The sequence below is a fragment of the Oreochromis niloticus genome, linkage group LG8 (assembly GCF_001858045.2).
Source record: "Oreochromis niloticus isolate F11D_XX linkage group LG8, O_niloticus_UMD_NMBU, whole genome shotgun sequence".
Classification (NCBI taxonomy): Eukaryota; Metazoa; Chordata; class Actinopteri; order Cichliformes; family Cichlidae; genus Oreochromis; species Oreochromis niloticus.
Window position 1 is genome coordinate 21571272 of NC_031973.2, and position 16717 is coordinate 21587988.

General features: G+C 41.4%; 1 protein-coding gene across 1 annotated transcript in view; it reads right to left on the reverse strand.

Moving 5' to 3' along the window:
- The window catches only part of cpped1 (calcineurin-like phosphoesterase domain containing 1), a 37882-nt gene extending 23042 nt beyond the window's left edge, over positions 1-14840 (reverse strand). The window contains exons 1-2 of the mRNA XM_003438708.5: positions 14629-14840; positions 9091-9309 (exon numbers count right to left, since the gene is read on the reverse strand). Coding sequence (XP_003438756.1) covers positions 9091-9309; positions 14629-14692 — 283 coding nt within the window. The 5' untranslated portion in view covers positions 14693-14840. The remainder of the gene's footprint in view (positions 1-9090; positions 9310-14628) is intronic.
- Between the last annotated feature and the right edge of the window lie 1877 nt (positions 14841-16717).

The following is a 16717-nucleotide window of genomic DNA, read 5'->3' on the forward strand; positions in this document are numbered from 1 at the left end:
TTTACAGAACAGGTGTTACCGTCAGAGATGCAAGCTTTTTACCTGACAGCAGTGCTTCTGGATCATTTTCACATAAAGCTTCTTCTTTGTATGATACAGCCTTAACCTGCATTTGTTGATGTTGCAGGAAACTGCTCACTCACTGAGCCTGTGCACAAGATCACGGGAATAAACTACTGATTTTCGAACCAGTCACTTATGCACAGAATTCTCCAGATTTTCAGAATCATTTGATGATATTATCTTCTGTAGATGATGAGAGAGTTCCTTGACTGTGGTGAACCTCTGTCCATGTTTACTTCAGAAAATCTATGAGATGCTCTTTTTTTAATACTTGATTATATGCTGACATGTTAACAGTTAAACCAGTTAACTGTAAAATGTTCCTCCAGCTGTTCCTTTTTAGCAGCACTTACTTTTCCAGTCTTTTGTTGCTCCTGTCCCAACGTTTTTGAGACGTCTTACTATTCTTGATATTTTTCATGAAGCAAAATGACTCAGTTTAACCATTTGACATGTTTTCTATGTTCCACTGTGAAGAAAATCTGCATTTGTGAGATTTGCAAATCATTGCATTCTGTTGTTATTTACATCTTGCACAGTGTCCCAACATTTCTGGGACTGAGGTTCTATCGTGCACTTGAACACACTTGAAAATGTAAAACAACTGATAAAGTTTGTACAGCTAACTTTATAATTGAGTACTACTTCAAGTTTCCACCGCTGTTTTGGATTTATTCGGCACTCGCGCCTGTCTGGAAACCTCATCTGTCATGCACGGAAGCAGATGCGAGAGTCGAAATCGGAAAAACACGCACAGATTTATGAGGAGGTGGTTCAGAAATGGAGGCCTTTTCCAAATATGTTGTAAAACATCCAGTGTCTCTGTGACACCGGAGAGAACGACAACAATAGTCGAAAGATGTTGACGGCATCTGCCCTTTGAGATTGACTGTGACGCTGTGCTCGACTACCCTATGCAACGTTCACACTTATCAAATGTACTGGATTTTGGGCTCAACAACAGCATCTAGCCACACTTACGTTTCTCCTGATAAATAAATGTGAATAAATAGCACTGGTTGCGACACACAGTGGCAGGGACGCTGTGCAGCCTTCTGCTTCCTCACACCACCACCTGCCTGCCCTCAATTACAGCCATCTGCTGCCATAGTACAAGCATGAATCAACAATCTCTGTGACACAGCTCGAACCAATCCTCATCCAAGCCCCATCTGCATTTAAGATATCTTGCTCCAGCTAACAGTGATGTGTTGTGTGAGTGACTGCAGTAAGATAACAGGCCCAGTGAAACAACTGCAGCTCGTTTGGATGAAGATGTGTTGCTGCACTTGAAAGGAAATTATTTTTAAGTCACAGATGGGTTTTTTCTGCCTGTAGCAGCAAACAGGAACAACCACTGTGTCCTTCAATAGACCACAATCTCTCTCTCGCTTATTTAGTGTAAATCTTAATTTAGAATTATCTGGTTACATTAGTCATGCATTACATTCTTCTTCACTTCCCTTTTTAATAGCGCTATATGTAATTTGCCCAAATATGAAAGAAGTGGTTAAAGCAGATGTGTTGTGCATCACTAAATTAAATAAATGATAAGGATTTGTCATATATAAGAAATAGCGACAAATTCCATTTCATAAAAACATTTTTAACGCCAGCATTGTCTTGCCCTACTTTCCTCCCTGCAATATGCAGCACATGTAGGGTATACGCAAATAAAAACACAATGCTGCTCTCCACTCCCCGTGGGGCTCTAACTGAAAGGCCTTGTTCGCTTAATGAGATTGCAACACTGATTCTCAAACCCTGACAGGAGACTTTGGCAGGTTCTCATTGAGCCTGTCCAACACTGTAAGCACTTCTCTCAATTTCCTTTAAAGACTGGCTGTCGAAGCTGCACTGAGTCCTCAGTGCCTGGGGTCTTGCTGTCGTATACATTTTCTACACTTGAACAACTGTATTTTGTGGCCTCTATATTTGTGACTAACTCAAGCATGCATCGACATGTTGTGCTTGCGCTGATGTGGCACTGGTGTTTGGCAAGATCTTAGTGAAGATGATGTTATATTAAACACTTCATACAATCTCACAAACGCAAAATGAGGTAAAGCTGCCAAGTACATATTGGCAACTGATATATCTGCCCTGTACAAATTATACTGTACTAATACTAGTGGACAACCCCCTTAAATTTATACTCACAGGCCGACTTATTAGGTACACTTTGTTAGTACTGGATTGGACCAGTAAGAAAGCCTTAATGCTTCGTGGGATAGATTCAACAAGGTGGCTGCAGATTTGTTGGTTGCGCATCCACAAATCACATCCCAAAGGTCCTTTATTGGACTGAGATTTGGTGACTGTGAAGGCCATCTGTTTACAATGCCATGTTGAAGTAACTAGTTTAAGAAAATCTAAGCTTTGTGACATGGCATTTATCCTGCAGGAAACTACAATCAGAAGATGGGTACACTGTGGTCATAATGTAAATCGTGACCTTATTGTGTCTACATGCCTAAATGCATCGAGTTGCTGCCATGTCATTAGCTAATTAGATATTTGCATTAACTGGTGTTCCCAATAAAGTGGCTGTGAGGGTATTTTGAAAGCTTAGTTGCTGGTAATCAAGCTAACATTCAGCTGCCTCTCCAGAGCATCTCTCGTTCCACCATCGAAAGCATCATGGACTCTAACTCTGCGGTCATGGACTGCAGCTTGTGATAATAGATCTGCTTCCAGCTGCAACACGACTCCTGAACCTGGTGGAGAACAGCTTCATCAGCAGGACAACCAGCTGCAGTCCAGAACCATGAAGCCGGACTCCATGAACACAAGTAAAGGCTTTTTTGAGAAGCAGCCACAGTGAGTGTTTTTATACCATTAATTATGGCTGAGAAGAAATTCACAGAAAAACACTTTAAACTCATCTGAACTATCATCTGAAACATGCTGCGATTTCTTTGTTAAACATAACCTCAAGAATTAATTTTCTACAGTTTCAATAATTTTTAAGCCTGCACTGGTTAAAGGTAACATTGTGTCTTCGCTTTTTCTCTGTTAGAGAGCATCAACCGTGCGTTACAATTGGTGTGATTAGTTCATTCTTCCAAAAGAGCAGACTCATCAATACTAGTGACCTTACGTAATGCTGCCTTACCAAAAAAGATGAAGATGTGTAAAGCTTGCAACTGAACTCAACAGGTGGGATCACTGATGGACGTGTCTGAAATGAATTTCTTTGAAAGGGCAGCAGGCCTAAAAGTTATAAGATAGCATTAGGGACTGAGTGGAGCTCTCTGCCACCCAAAAAGCAGTCCCAGATCTGATTAGGACAACGTTATGCCTGAAAAGAAGCAGCCGATGCAAAAACACAAAAGTGTTTATAGCTGTTCTGACCTTCAGGCCCAGAGGATGTGGCTCATGGAAAGAATGTCTAAACTACTATATTTAATCACACTGCTACCATAATTTGGACTTGGATAAGGCACCAAAACCCTGTTTTTCGAATTCTTTCTACAGTCCTACAGAGAGTATATATGCATTTCTACTGTATGTAGAAATATATATGTCAGTCAGTCAACTGGTGACTGAAATCAGCCAGATTCCATTTGATCCACTGATCAATTCGGTCACCGGATTGTGAGGTCAGACTTTTACCAAAAATAAGAAAAAGAAAAAAACTAACAATTAAATCACCCAAGAAAACTGCAGTTAGTACACCTTTAGTTTCCACAAATACAGAGAGGGGACAGGGAAGTCCCAAGGCAACCTCTCCTTCACCTTTCCGAGTTTTGCACACAGGCGTGCACATGCGTACTTAAACATTTCTCCCTGCTGTATTATGCGTAACATCCTTCAAGAACCCCCAGAGACACAGCTTGAATCCTTTGTAGTGCTCATTAGGAGAGTGTCAAGTCCAGCATGTTTCTCTAATCTAATCAGCTCTATATCTAGCTCCCCCACCCCCACCACCTCCCTTTGCTGCCCCCACCGCCTCCTACTCTTTATCCTCTTCATTTGTCAGCTTTGAAAGTAAGTGAGAGAAAGACACAGGAAAGTGAAAGTAAGCGAGGGAGAGGCGGCAACAGCAGACAGAAAATTAGGTGAGATTGAAGGAAGTCCTTGAGAAGAGAAAGCATCTCTTGGGGGTTTAGTTGGGATTGTGGAGGAGAGGAGATAGGGAATTAGAATCAAGGAACGTGCTATCAGTAAAGGTCTGGATGACATGATGAAGTTAGATGAGACATTGGCCCGCGTTTCTTTCTACAACTTTTCGTTTTGGGGAATGGGTCGCCCCTTGTGGACCACTGCGATGGGACGCAAACAAATCCGTCAGTCTGCCCAAGTCTTTGATAAGGAAGATCATTTGTTATACCAAGACATCACCACTTAGCCCGCAGTTTTCCTACAGTATAAATTTAAACCTGAAACTGACACTTACACCCACACACACATACATTTCTTCCTCAACAATTACAAAACAGAACCTTTACACCCTCAACACAAAGTTAATTCACATAGATGCTTCAAACAGATTCATCAGAGGCAAGAATTAATCAGCATGTTTGCGTATGTGTCAGACTTGCAAATGAAGGTTGTCAAAATAGGGTATGAGGCATGTTACCGCAGCTGTTTACTAAAGAGAGCAGACAGATAATAGAGGAAAGAGACCGAAAAGAAAAAGAAACTGCGAAGAGCAACGGCGAAGGGAGATAGAGAGTGAAATCTGTAGGAGCAGAAATACAGTTGCCAATTTCCTGTCGCCGACAGGCAGCGGTGTTGACAATGCCGGTTGACAGCCAGCTTCCCCTGGCCGCCACGCATTCATTCTGTATTGTAAATAAACAGTTTAAGGGGAAATGTCAGCCGAGAGACGGAAGGAGCAGCTTCAGCTATAATACCTCTTTCCCTCCTTCCTACCAATGAGGCGGCCCAGTTGCCAGCCGAGTGACAGACGTGGCGAGTAATGAGGATGGCACGCACAACCTGCTCTGCTGGTGCTGACAGTAACAGCAGCTGACGCCGCGGCGTTTAAAGGTCCCCGAGGTCTTTAGGTTTAAACCTGATGCTTACACTATTTACTGTACGACGACATGCGAAGTAGATCGCGCTCTGACCTCCAAATGTGACTGATCATAAGGGGAGATGGCAGGAACATGGGGAAGGGTGTGTGTGTGTGTGGGGGGGTAACTGGATGTGGGCATGTTTTTGGTTTAAATGGTGCAGTCATGGGGATAATAAGGAGACTTGGATGCCTACAGCCAGACTCAGCTAGATGATAGTGGGAGACAGCTCCGGGAGGGTTCATGACTGTGGCTGTGCAGCTAAAATTGGTGGTCATTATGACCCAGAAAAAGAAGAAAAAAAAAAAAAAGATGAGGGGGGGGGGGGGGGGGGGGGAGTACCTCTGTGACTAAGCCAAGCCACATCTCTGCTGAATATGAATAGTTTGCTTCGAGTCAAATTTTAGAAAATGGGGAGCAGAAGGACATTTTCCTAATGGCATACTGCTCCACATATAAATATTCTTATTGGCTTTAATATCTTACATGGTCTCCAGGATTAGGCAGAATAAAACTTTCATCACGATCCAATCAAACATGCCACCAGAGCCCAGAGAGAAAAAGAGCAAGGACATGCAGAGATGGAGGGAGACAGGATTGCTTGCTGATTTCTCTCAGTGTCCCTTCCTGGAGGCCAGCCAGGCAGGTAGGCGCCGCACTTTAGACCCCTGATTTTCATGCAAAGGTAGTCTGCATTGGTTAACAGCTTGCGGCGCTTTTTTGCAGCCAAACATTAAACCTGCACTGGGCTCTGTCAGCCTGCTCCTCATAACCTGTTGTAAAGTCAGACTCCACACACAGAAAATCAAGAACACAGAGCCGTCTTCAGCTAAAGTGTAAATTTGATGTCATTACCTTAAGAGTATAATAATTTGTTTTTTATTTAAAGGTTATGTGGTGTAAATCATCCTATGTTCTACTGAAACAGACAAGCAGAGGGGAGGACTGGACGCAGCACGAGTCAAACCTGGTATCTCGGTATCAGACGAGGTGGGCAACACAGTGATTGTGGCGTTTCCACAATCAGGCATTTTTAAGGTAACCAGCTTTTTTCAAATTCAGTTACGATTCAGGAAATCTATTCAGAAAGCATCAGGTGACAGGATCGGGGGAAACCAGCTGCCACTGTGGTAAACACACACACACACAGGTTTGCTGTGCTGCTTTCAAGATAGCTAGAATCTTTACCTCAGAGAATAGGACAGAGACAGAATCAAGTGCAGCCCATTCACATATACTGTTTATAGCCTAACAAACCTTCATTTGCAGCTAGCAGACTGCTACTGAATAATTCAACTAAAAAAATAAAAATAAAAAAAAAGCGAAAGAAAAATCTTCTCTTCCTGCAAATAGCTTGAAGGCACCCAGGTGTTTTTTATAGATAAATACTGCATGCTGTCACAGGGGGGTCTGATGTGTTCAAACTAGACTTCATGGGCAGAACTAACTTTCTTTCTTTTTTTTTTGCCTTCAAGCTGCAAGAGTCGCAGCACCGCAAAACACAGCGGCAGCTTTCTCGCACGGATTCCTTTAAATTGGGCGAGAATTTAAAGCCTGTCTGGTCTGATCGATAGCCAAAATCCTAATCAGCATCAGCATCGTGAGAACAGACAGAAACCTTCTGCTTTTCATAGATAAATATCAGCTACTGTCAAATGGGAATACGTTGTTTACAGACTCTGGCTGGGAAACAGAAGAAAGCTAATGCTCAAACCTACCTCACTACTCTCAGTGAAAACTATTCTGAGGCTGAACAGACCCAAAGCTGATGTTCTTTGTGGAATAAATGAATTAGAGCAGGGTTATCTCAATATACATGTTTACATTCAACAGTTGCATAAATATCACAAATCTCAGTTTCTCTTGAAAACATCTGCAGCAGTAGACACAGATGTAAGGTGCTGCATGAGGTGGGTTTAAAACTCAAGACAAACTATGATATACATGTTCACTCACACATAACTAATAACCACACATGGGAAATGAGTCTGAATTTGAAAAACCATGTCTGTTATATGCTTGGCAGTTGCCATTTTAATATTAGCAGAGACGCATACATGTGCTGATTTTTCAGGTCAGGCGAGCCCTGCACTCTTTGTGACCATGCTTAACAGAAAAAGCATAACTGTTTTACCATTATGCCTAATGTATTTCATACTGGGTTAAAGGGACTTATCGGGGATGTCGAGGCTTCCCTCATCTAAGTCTAATCATATCATAAGTTAAAACCCACAGTGGGAGAAGTGTAAGTAGAGTCAGATCTGCCTGTTTCGTACAGTAACACCAGTCAAACATCAGACTGAAACGATATGTTCACAGTTTAGATCACAATGCAGCAGCCGTTTTAAACTGAGTAACATTTCAGCTTACAAAGGCAAATATAAGCACACAGTTTACATTATACAGTACTGTGAAAAAAAACCTTGAACTATCCCTCATTTCTTTACACTTTCTTCCAAAAGCCCGAGTTGCAATTTTTTTATAGAGGTCCTGAGCAATCATTCTCCAGGCTTTCTGAAGGTCTTTCAGACCTTTTCCTTTGGACATTTGCTGCTTTTACACCCGTTTTCATTCCAATGAAATGATTGGTGAACCAATGCTGTGTCCTCACATAACTGTGCAGGATCCTTATTTCTGACAGCCTTTCACAAAAACACATTTCTTTGTCTCCCAAAGAATCCCAAAGTAGCTGAAAACATTGAATATGGAGCATCTCAGCATGCTGTGCACGTCCCTAAAAAAAAGAAAACTGAAAAAGTGAAAAAGAAAAGAAAAAGTGATACAACACTGGGTGTCTACAACCCTCTGTAAAACACGGTGGAGGCTCTGTCATGGTTTGGGGTTACATTTCAGACAGTGGTGTTGAGAATCTTGCCAAAAAAGAAAAGCACAGTGCACCATGAAATAGAATTAGCCAGCAGGGGGCGACTCTTGTGGTTGCAAAAAGAAAATCTATGGGAAGACTTTCAAGAGCCCTTTTTTTATTACCTCAATAAACACTTTATTGCAGAGTCGATCGTCTCAAACACTACTTTCAAATCCTACTAAATACAAAATGAGGTTCATTTTGTGGCTTATGGTTCCCTATAGTCAAAAAGGACAATAAAGCAGGGTATTAGCATTCAGTGTCCCTCAGTTGCCTAGTCGGATCCACCCCTTGCTCTTCACATCTGCTTTAAAGATGCCAAGATGGCAGACGTCTCACATCAACCAAAACAGTCTAGACGGATCACTTACATCTTAACGAAGTCATTCAGTTTGTATTCTTTCCCCCAACAAATGCGTACAGAGAAAATTACCAAATGAAGTATGAAGCAAGCTGCATTGTTGAAATGCTGTTCAGTGCATGAAATCACAGCATGTGGTTCTCAATAATATGCTGTTATCTGTAACCTGGGAAAGACATTTTGAACACTTTGAAATACGTGCAGCATTTGAACAGGCTGGCGTGACATCCCAGATGCGATGGGATAGCACTCCCGGGACCGCTACTGTATAATCTGGTCAGACCATAAGAGGCTAAGCGGAGCTAAATCTCATGCAGTTCGGCATCTGTGAGTTCACATTATGTCCCCAAACATTCGCAGATAATTGGCAGTCAGACTGGTTGATGCTGCTATCTTGTTTTTCCTGTCCATATGGCTGCACATCCACCGGGAACCTCTCATCGCTGCTGTGGCTTTCTTTTTTTCCTCTTTTGGCTGTTGTGCTTTCGCTCAGTTAAGTTAAAAGTAATTTAGTGTTTAGCGAAAGGCGATGTACTTCAGAGTTTCATTACGAAGGAACAGCAGGAGCGACACTCTGTGCTTTCCCTAAACACCTGTTGAAAAATCTCTGAATCCTTGAAAAATGACAAAGACTGCCCGGTAAAACTTTACCGTGTGAAAAACTGTCAAGCCTACCTCTTCATTTTTATAAAATATTACAGCAATAACACAATCATTTAGTAACCTTGCAACATTTTTAAAGAACTGTAAATATTTCTTTGCTGTGCTCTAACCCCTACCTGGCATGGCGTGGACCAAGTCGCCGCACAGCACCATGAATCTCGGCCTGGGTCTGAGTTGGTTAACGGCCTCCACGGCCTGCTTAGTGAGCTCCACTTCCTCAGCCCATTCTTCCCCCCCGCCGTCACAGTCGCCATCCCTCCAGGCCTTCATAAGCCCAAGCTGGGGGTCTGCAGCTTGGATGAAGAAAAATGGTCCAGTCCATTTGTGCTCTGCGTCTAAAACAAAAACAGAATAAAGCTTCTTTTAGCTAAATATTATGACAATGCAGGTTATTCAGTTACGTGTTGTGCACTATAGAAAACAGCTGAAGTACACCTGAAATTCACTACATCACATCATTGTCATGCTGAAAAGGGAAGATGTCGCTGATCAGATGCTTTCAAGACATTATTGTACGATGGATTCAAATCTGGTGTTCATAATTCCATCCTCATCATTTCTGATGAAGCTTCAGTGAACAGCAGACGGATCAGCTGAAGAGCCAGATGCATCTCTCAGGCTCTGTGTCAGATATTTGCTGTTCTTTATGTTGTTGTTTTAAGGTTTTTACTATGTCTTTCAGATACTGTATATCTGGTGTAGACAGAGTGCCACTCTTTTGTCTTCCACTCAGGACACACTGCACAGCATCCCAAAACATGCAGGTTTGATGCTAATAACTCACGGGAATCAACTTGTTGCTGCAAAAATACTATTTCATGCCACTTAAACTGTTACCTCTTGTATTATTTGCTGATTCAACTAAGGAATACAGAGCAAATTATGTGCTTTTGTGTTATGTCTGGTTTTTAAAAAAATCTTCTAACAGATCTTTGCGAAGTTGTCTGATTCATCCTTTGAGTTAGAAGCTCTTTTTTTAATAACTGAGGATTCACAGAACAAACAAACAGAAAAACATTCCTCTGAAAATGGTCAAGACCAAGAACTGGACTGAAAATGAGTGAAAAAGCAGCCAACGTCCAAAGAAAAACTCTGAAAGACTTTCATAAAGTCTGAAGAACTACTGCTCAATGACGACTTAAAAAAATACAGGTAAGTCTGGCTCCTTGGAAGTAAATAAGTGAGGGGTGGCTCGAGACGCTTGCACAGCACTGTGTATAATACATGTATATAAATTGTTGATAAGGTGAGGGCTCTCTGGTGTTTCTATACCAATATACTACATGACGCTTTAAAAAAGAAAGAAGAAGAAAAAACCCCCAAAACGTAATAAGCAGAAACATTAAAGCTTCAAGAATTAGGTGTCACCACAGCATTACTCAAAACCTCATCGTATTCATTCTTGGAATTGGCACAACACTTGATTAGTTAAAAGCACCGCGGATCAGGATGTAGGACTGGGAATTAAACCTCGTTGGCGGGGAAGAGATGTACGTGCTCTCTCCCTGTGAGTAACCAATGCTAAATAATTAACAGCGAGATACACGTTAGAGAATGAATGGCAAAGAACAAGTGTTTTACATAATCCTGATATTACGCAACAGAAGGGCCCTACAATCTAATCACTCTCAAATATTCATTTACAAGGCAAACAGTGCCCACCTTTCCATGAAAAGAGACAAGCAGACACTCAGTGAGGCTTGGCTGATGGTAATGACAAGGCGTGACATGAAGGACGCCCGCCAAAGTAGTATGGAAATGGAGGCTCGCCGTTTCCCCCGAAACAGACAGATACTAAGAGCAGGCGTAAACAACAGCTTTCTACTCCACTCGTTGAGTTTCCGGAGGAAGTGGAAGCTGTACCACTGTAGTTATGCACTGCGCTGTCACCGTGGAGAGTCCGCATCTGCATTCTGCACAAATCCCCTCACTCTCACTCAGCGGGGGCTTGTAACTGTTCAGCATCCTGTGTTTAACATGCTCTCCATGTATCACTCTCCCAAATGAGTCGGCGATAATTCTGTCCTCCAGAGAAACTCGAGCAAAGATAAGAAAAGAAAGAGCAACAAAAAAGAAAAACAAAAACTGCCTTGCTCCTGGGAGGAAAACTCGTAAAATCTCAACAATGACGAACTCGGTGTAATTGACATTTATGACACATTTTGCTTTTATGATTATCATCATCATCATCATCAACCCGATTACTTAGAATGCCTCGATCCAAACAAGCCCAGCCTTGATCTCAGCTTATGACTACACAGCGAGTGCTGTTGATGAATTTTGAATTCGACCTGAGGCTGGCCGTATCAATGTAACATAAAGTTTAGAAGCACATAATATATCTTTTCCAGACTTTCAGCAATATATAGAGCGCAGTGCGAAAGTCTTAAGCAATCCCTAATGTCTTCATATTTTGCTCCCAAGGAGCCAGACTTTCCTGTTTCCTTTTAAAGTGGTCTTGAGCAACCGTTTGAGACTTTCAGCATTCAAAGTTGTGCTTTGGACATTGGCTGTTTTTTCAAACAGCCTATGGTAGCTGGGATAGGCTGTAGGCTAAGTGGAATAACTTGAAGAGAATGGATCGAGAGAGGCACCAGCAGTTTGTTGCAAAAACCAAAAACCTATTAGCCAAAAATTGACTGCATGCTGAGGTGGCAATTCAGCCATTTAATTCATGTTACAGCAGCTCATGAGTGAATGAACATGGTGCCTGATCTACAGCATGAACAGTATCCAAAAGAAACAAATCCAAGAATCCAAAAGAGCAAAAATCCAACAAAGATCTGACATGGGACCTAGCCCTTCAGTTCATCCATCTACTTCACTGAAGCCTCATCAGAAATAGTCTCTATTTAATGATGTTTGTCAAGAAGCCATTCCTAAGGAAGGGTATGAGGTATGCTAAATTATACAACAACTAGACTGAAAATCTCTTACAACAGGTCTCGTGGAGTTATGAATCCAAGTTTGGTTCAAATCACCATCAACATGCACAGAGTTGGTAGGGAGAGACATAAAGCAGTGAGCATGGTTTGGGAATGCATTTCAGCCAGAGGTGTTTGTTTCTTGTCAAAACTGATGAATTATGAGTGCAGAAAAGCACCATCAGATTTTAATCCACCATGCAATACCATCTGGAAAGTGTCAGACTTACAACAGCTTCATTTTTGAGCATGAGGATGATCTCAAACACACTGCCAAATATTGACTTTTAAGCTTGTTAGAATTGTACAAACTGTTTTCCTTATATACCATTTTCCCATGTATGTTTGCAGATGTTACTTGCATAAAGATAAAGAAATGTGTGTGTCTCAAGACTTTTGCATAGTACCATTGCTTAAAAGCTGGGGGAAGGGAGCTAAGGCTTGTTTCAGACAGAGAGCAGTGAGGGGCTGCCACTGTTTGATAAATAAGCATCATTTCGAACTGTGACTCATGCAAACAGTTCACAAATAAAAATATGGAAATGAGCATAAAAGTCCTCCTTAAGTTTAGTGGAAAAAAGCCTAATTTTATCTTAGCAGGCTGTGACAGTCTGTCAGCATTTTTACTTCTTGAGAGGATAAAGACTAAAGCTGCATTTTAAAGTGTAACTTGACCCCCAGCTCTGAGCCAAACACCACCCATTGCACAGTTTTGAAAAATCCTCAAAAGTTTGCAAGAGCAGGGAGAGGAGCTGTGGATGTCTGAAGCTGGGGGGTACTCGGGGGCCACAGAAAAATGGAGAGTGAAATAACATAGCACATAGTTTCTAATGATTTTTTCCTCTCCTGAATCATCCCCATACTAAATCTAAAGGGGATATTTAGTGTGGTGAAGGACCACGGTGTGGAATTAAATTGTGCCATTAGCTCCAGCCCCTTAATGCCCAAAGTCAGAGCTCACTCACTCTGGCTCTCTCTTCTTCTCAGGTATCAATAGAGTGTTCTAACATCTCTAAATAAATAAAACCACTAAGTAGAAGGTTAGTAAAATGTGGAAGCCCAATATTGATTATGACTTTATATTTGTATATATTGCAAAATGAAATTACTTTCACTAAATTCCACTTAAGACCAGTGTATGGAGAAGGTGTGCCAGCCAGTCCGGATTAGAGTGCATTACCAGGTTGCCATGTTTAAATAAGTTTGACAGAAATGTCAATATTGACACCAGCACTGAAATGTTTCAGTTGTTGGTACTTCCACCCACTACCTCATTTCCCAAGGGGTCACCACAGTGAATAGATCTGCATGACTTGGCACAGATTTGTTTTACACAGGATGCCCTTCCTGACACAACCCTCCCATTTATCCTGCCATTCCTCCTGGTGTCAGACTGGGGATCTTTTGCATGCAAGGCGAATGTGTTAACCACTACACCGTGGAGCCACCCACTGAAATGCTTCAGGTACACTTTTATAGCTGTGAACTAACCTCCTAAAACCAAAAACTTTCACATCTTTGAACTCATTGTTTGACAGAAAAGTTTTACAATTTTGCGCCAGCTTTAAATATGCTTTGATGTGAATTTTGCTTCCTGAAAATATAAACTTTGGATGGAATATTCTTGGCAAAGGAAACAGGCAAGTTCAATATGCAAACATATGTCCCTTAAAATGCTGGTCCTGCCCCTGAGTACTGAATAACTTTAACAGATTCAAAAGATTTAACTGACCTCATTAAAATAAATAAATAAACCTTTCTAATACATTGAGGACACTTTATAGTGCAAATGTTTTTACTCCGTGAAGCCAGGTATGTGACTATTTCAATGGCACATTTAAAAGAAAAGAAAAAAAAAAAGAAAAGAAACTGGCATTGCTCTCACACCCAGAGATAAGCAGAAGCCTTCTTGCAAAGTCAAACACCAATCGCTCTGATTTCGGCCACTGCGTGGACTCCGCATAACAAAACTTATGACCATTTCAGATGAAAGTGAATGGGCTGCAAATAATAAAATACTGAAGATCTCAATTTTCTCCCACAGTTTCCTCATATTATCCTGCTTCCAGCAGGGGGTGCTAAATAAGCTAAAACAAACAGGAGGGGCAGCAGCTCATAAACACATAGCTGTGGGCGCCGTGATTATGTTTGCAATATTTGAATATCTTAACGGCAGGACTGTACTGTGCCACTTAAGAGTAAACCATCTAAATCTAATTCACCCTTCAGTTTCTTCCGAGGCATAGAAAACAACTTTCGACTGAAAGAAGTCTGCCTCAACCTTCGAGGACAGGGCTTGATTTAGCTATAAATGAATGACTAATTAGAGACTGCAGCCCAAGTCAAGCATAGGTTTTATTTGTAAGTTTTGAATGAATGAATACTCAGCTCTGTAGCTCTTCTGCACCAGAGTTAGAAACAAATGCAAACCGAAATAGCCGCAACCGCTGTGTTTACGGATTGCCCCGATTTGATTCTTTGCAAGAACAAGATTGCCACACTCCCTACTTTTAATTTTGTAAACACGAGCTAGCTAGCTAGCCACTCTGTCTTCCTGTGTTTGACAGTGTCAGCTTGTTGGTTAAAAGAAAACTACGCAAACCTAAGTGACAGCTTTCCCTCTGTCAGACTATAAACCTGTAGCCACCAACAACCTGTGTCACCGGTGCTGTCAAGTTAGCTCACAGAAGTTGGCTAGCCGGCGGAGCTAAAGAAGCTAAAAGCAGTCACCTTCAGTGAGTCCGCTGAATGTCCGGTGTTTTGCCTTGAGGAAGATATTCTCACTCTCAGCCATAACACCCGCTTGGTTAAACCGTCTCCAGAGCAAACCGGCAGGTCCGAGTGGGACGGTTATGTAGCTGTTATGCTTCTCCCCAGCTGTTCCTGCGGCTAGCTAAACCCGAGACTCTCGGCGATCGACTAGACAGCCTATTTGTGAGTGTGTATATGATCGTCACTGCAGCGGCCCCCAGTGTGACTACAACATGCAGGCAAGTACAGGCGAAAAAAAGTCAGTCTAACAGGTTTTCCCGCAAAGTGTTAAACCAGATACAACCTTCATGTTTACTGTTTAACAAGTTTCAACGACAAGAAAGAGAATTATGCTATCGTTTTAGCCACAACTCATCGTTTATAAATCAGAAAACAAAAGCGAAAGAAATTCGATCAAGTCATCAAACATTCGCATCTTCTTCCGATAAACCTTCACAAACCAAACATCTGCATCGTCCACACCATTACGTGTTTTAGCTGTGTGTGAGAATGGCAAAATAAGAAACCGCACGAAAGAAGAACCTTGGACAGAGGATAGTCTTTCAGAACCACGGAGAGAGCCACGTCCACCCGTCCTCCTCACCGCGCTGATTGTCTGCATGCTTTAACACTAGCTGAATAAGGGCAAATCGAAGGTTTTTTTCTTGCTTGCCAGACAGTTTGTATACATCGAAGGTCCTTTGGAAATCGGATTTTTATCCAGAAAATGAATCATCAGAGGTGACAGAGGGGCTTGCAGGTGGAAATATATTCGATTTTCATGATTTTTTATTGCACCTAACCTATAATGAAGGGAGTTTTCACTTGAAACAGCATCTGTTTGAGGTGAAAAAGAATTGCATTTAAAGAACTTACATAATCTAGTAGTAAAAAAGTAATGGATGGATATTTTTTATTTCCATGTCTGGGTATCGGCTTTATCCATCTCCTGTATCAGTAATTGGTAAAGTTATCAATTCATCCATTAATTAGTCATATTCATACATTCATTCATTCAAATATACTGGACTGTCTAACTCATTATCTAACAGCAGTATCTTCCGCACATGGACATAAACAAAAAACATCCCAAAATGATCCCACAGCCCTACACACATGATCCACGAATCCAAGCAAAGCAAACACTACATTTGCATCCACTGATGCCATGTTCTCCTCTGCCCTGCCAGATAGATAGATAGATAGATAGATAGATAGATAGATAGATAGATAGATAGATAGAAGGAAATTAGTTCCAGATTAGCCGCTTCATGGGTTTGTTTGTGTTGCGCTTTGAGCGCCACAAAGAAACAAAGAAAAGAAAAGATATTAATCCGGGTGGATTAATATCCCTACAAGCTAAAACAACCATAACTTTATTTTTATTTTGTGTTGTTTTTTGTTTGTTTGTTTGTTTGTTTGTTTGTTTTGGGGGGGATTTCTGTTTTTGATAAATTATTGAATTTTCCCTTTTCCCGAAACAAATTCTCAGTTTTTCTCTTGTTTCGCCTGGTTTATTGATACAAATTGTGAGGATTGTGCTCCGAGGCAGACAAATACGTATATTTTTCTTTTTTAAAAAAATTTCATTTTATATTTTTCTGTTCCGAGCACGTTTGGCAAAAACCACAAGAGTGAGACATTTGCCTGTGGTGGAATATCACTCGTTATTGGGTTGTCTCTTGGTTATGGTCTTGATGGGCCAGATTGCTGTCTCCTATAGATGTCCCCTGGGATCTATAGGTGTTGTGTGTTTTTTTTGTTTTTTTGCTTTTGTTGTTCAAAATGTATCACCTGTTCTTCGAAGCTCTGCCAGCTGCTGCCTATTGTAACACATTAAGCTACTTGTGATTTCAGGATTTCTCCAACAATGGCAACCTACGACTGGAAGTATTAAAAAAATGGGGCTCCCACGACTTTCCTCGCAGAGCGTAATAGTGATGTGCATAGACGCTTTTATCATAATATTTCACAATAAAGGCTCTCTCTCTCTCCCTCTCGGAGTCAGCCCTTGCAGTCTCACTCCCTCCCCCTGTTTTCCTCCTCCTCTCCGTGTGTGTGTGTGTGT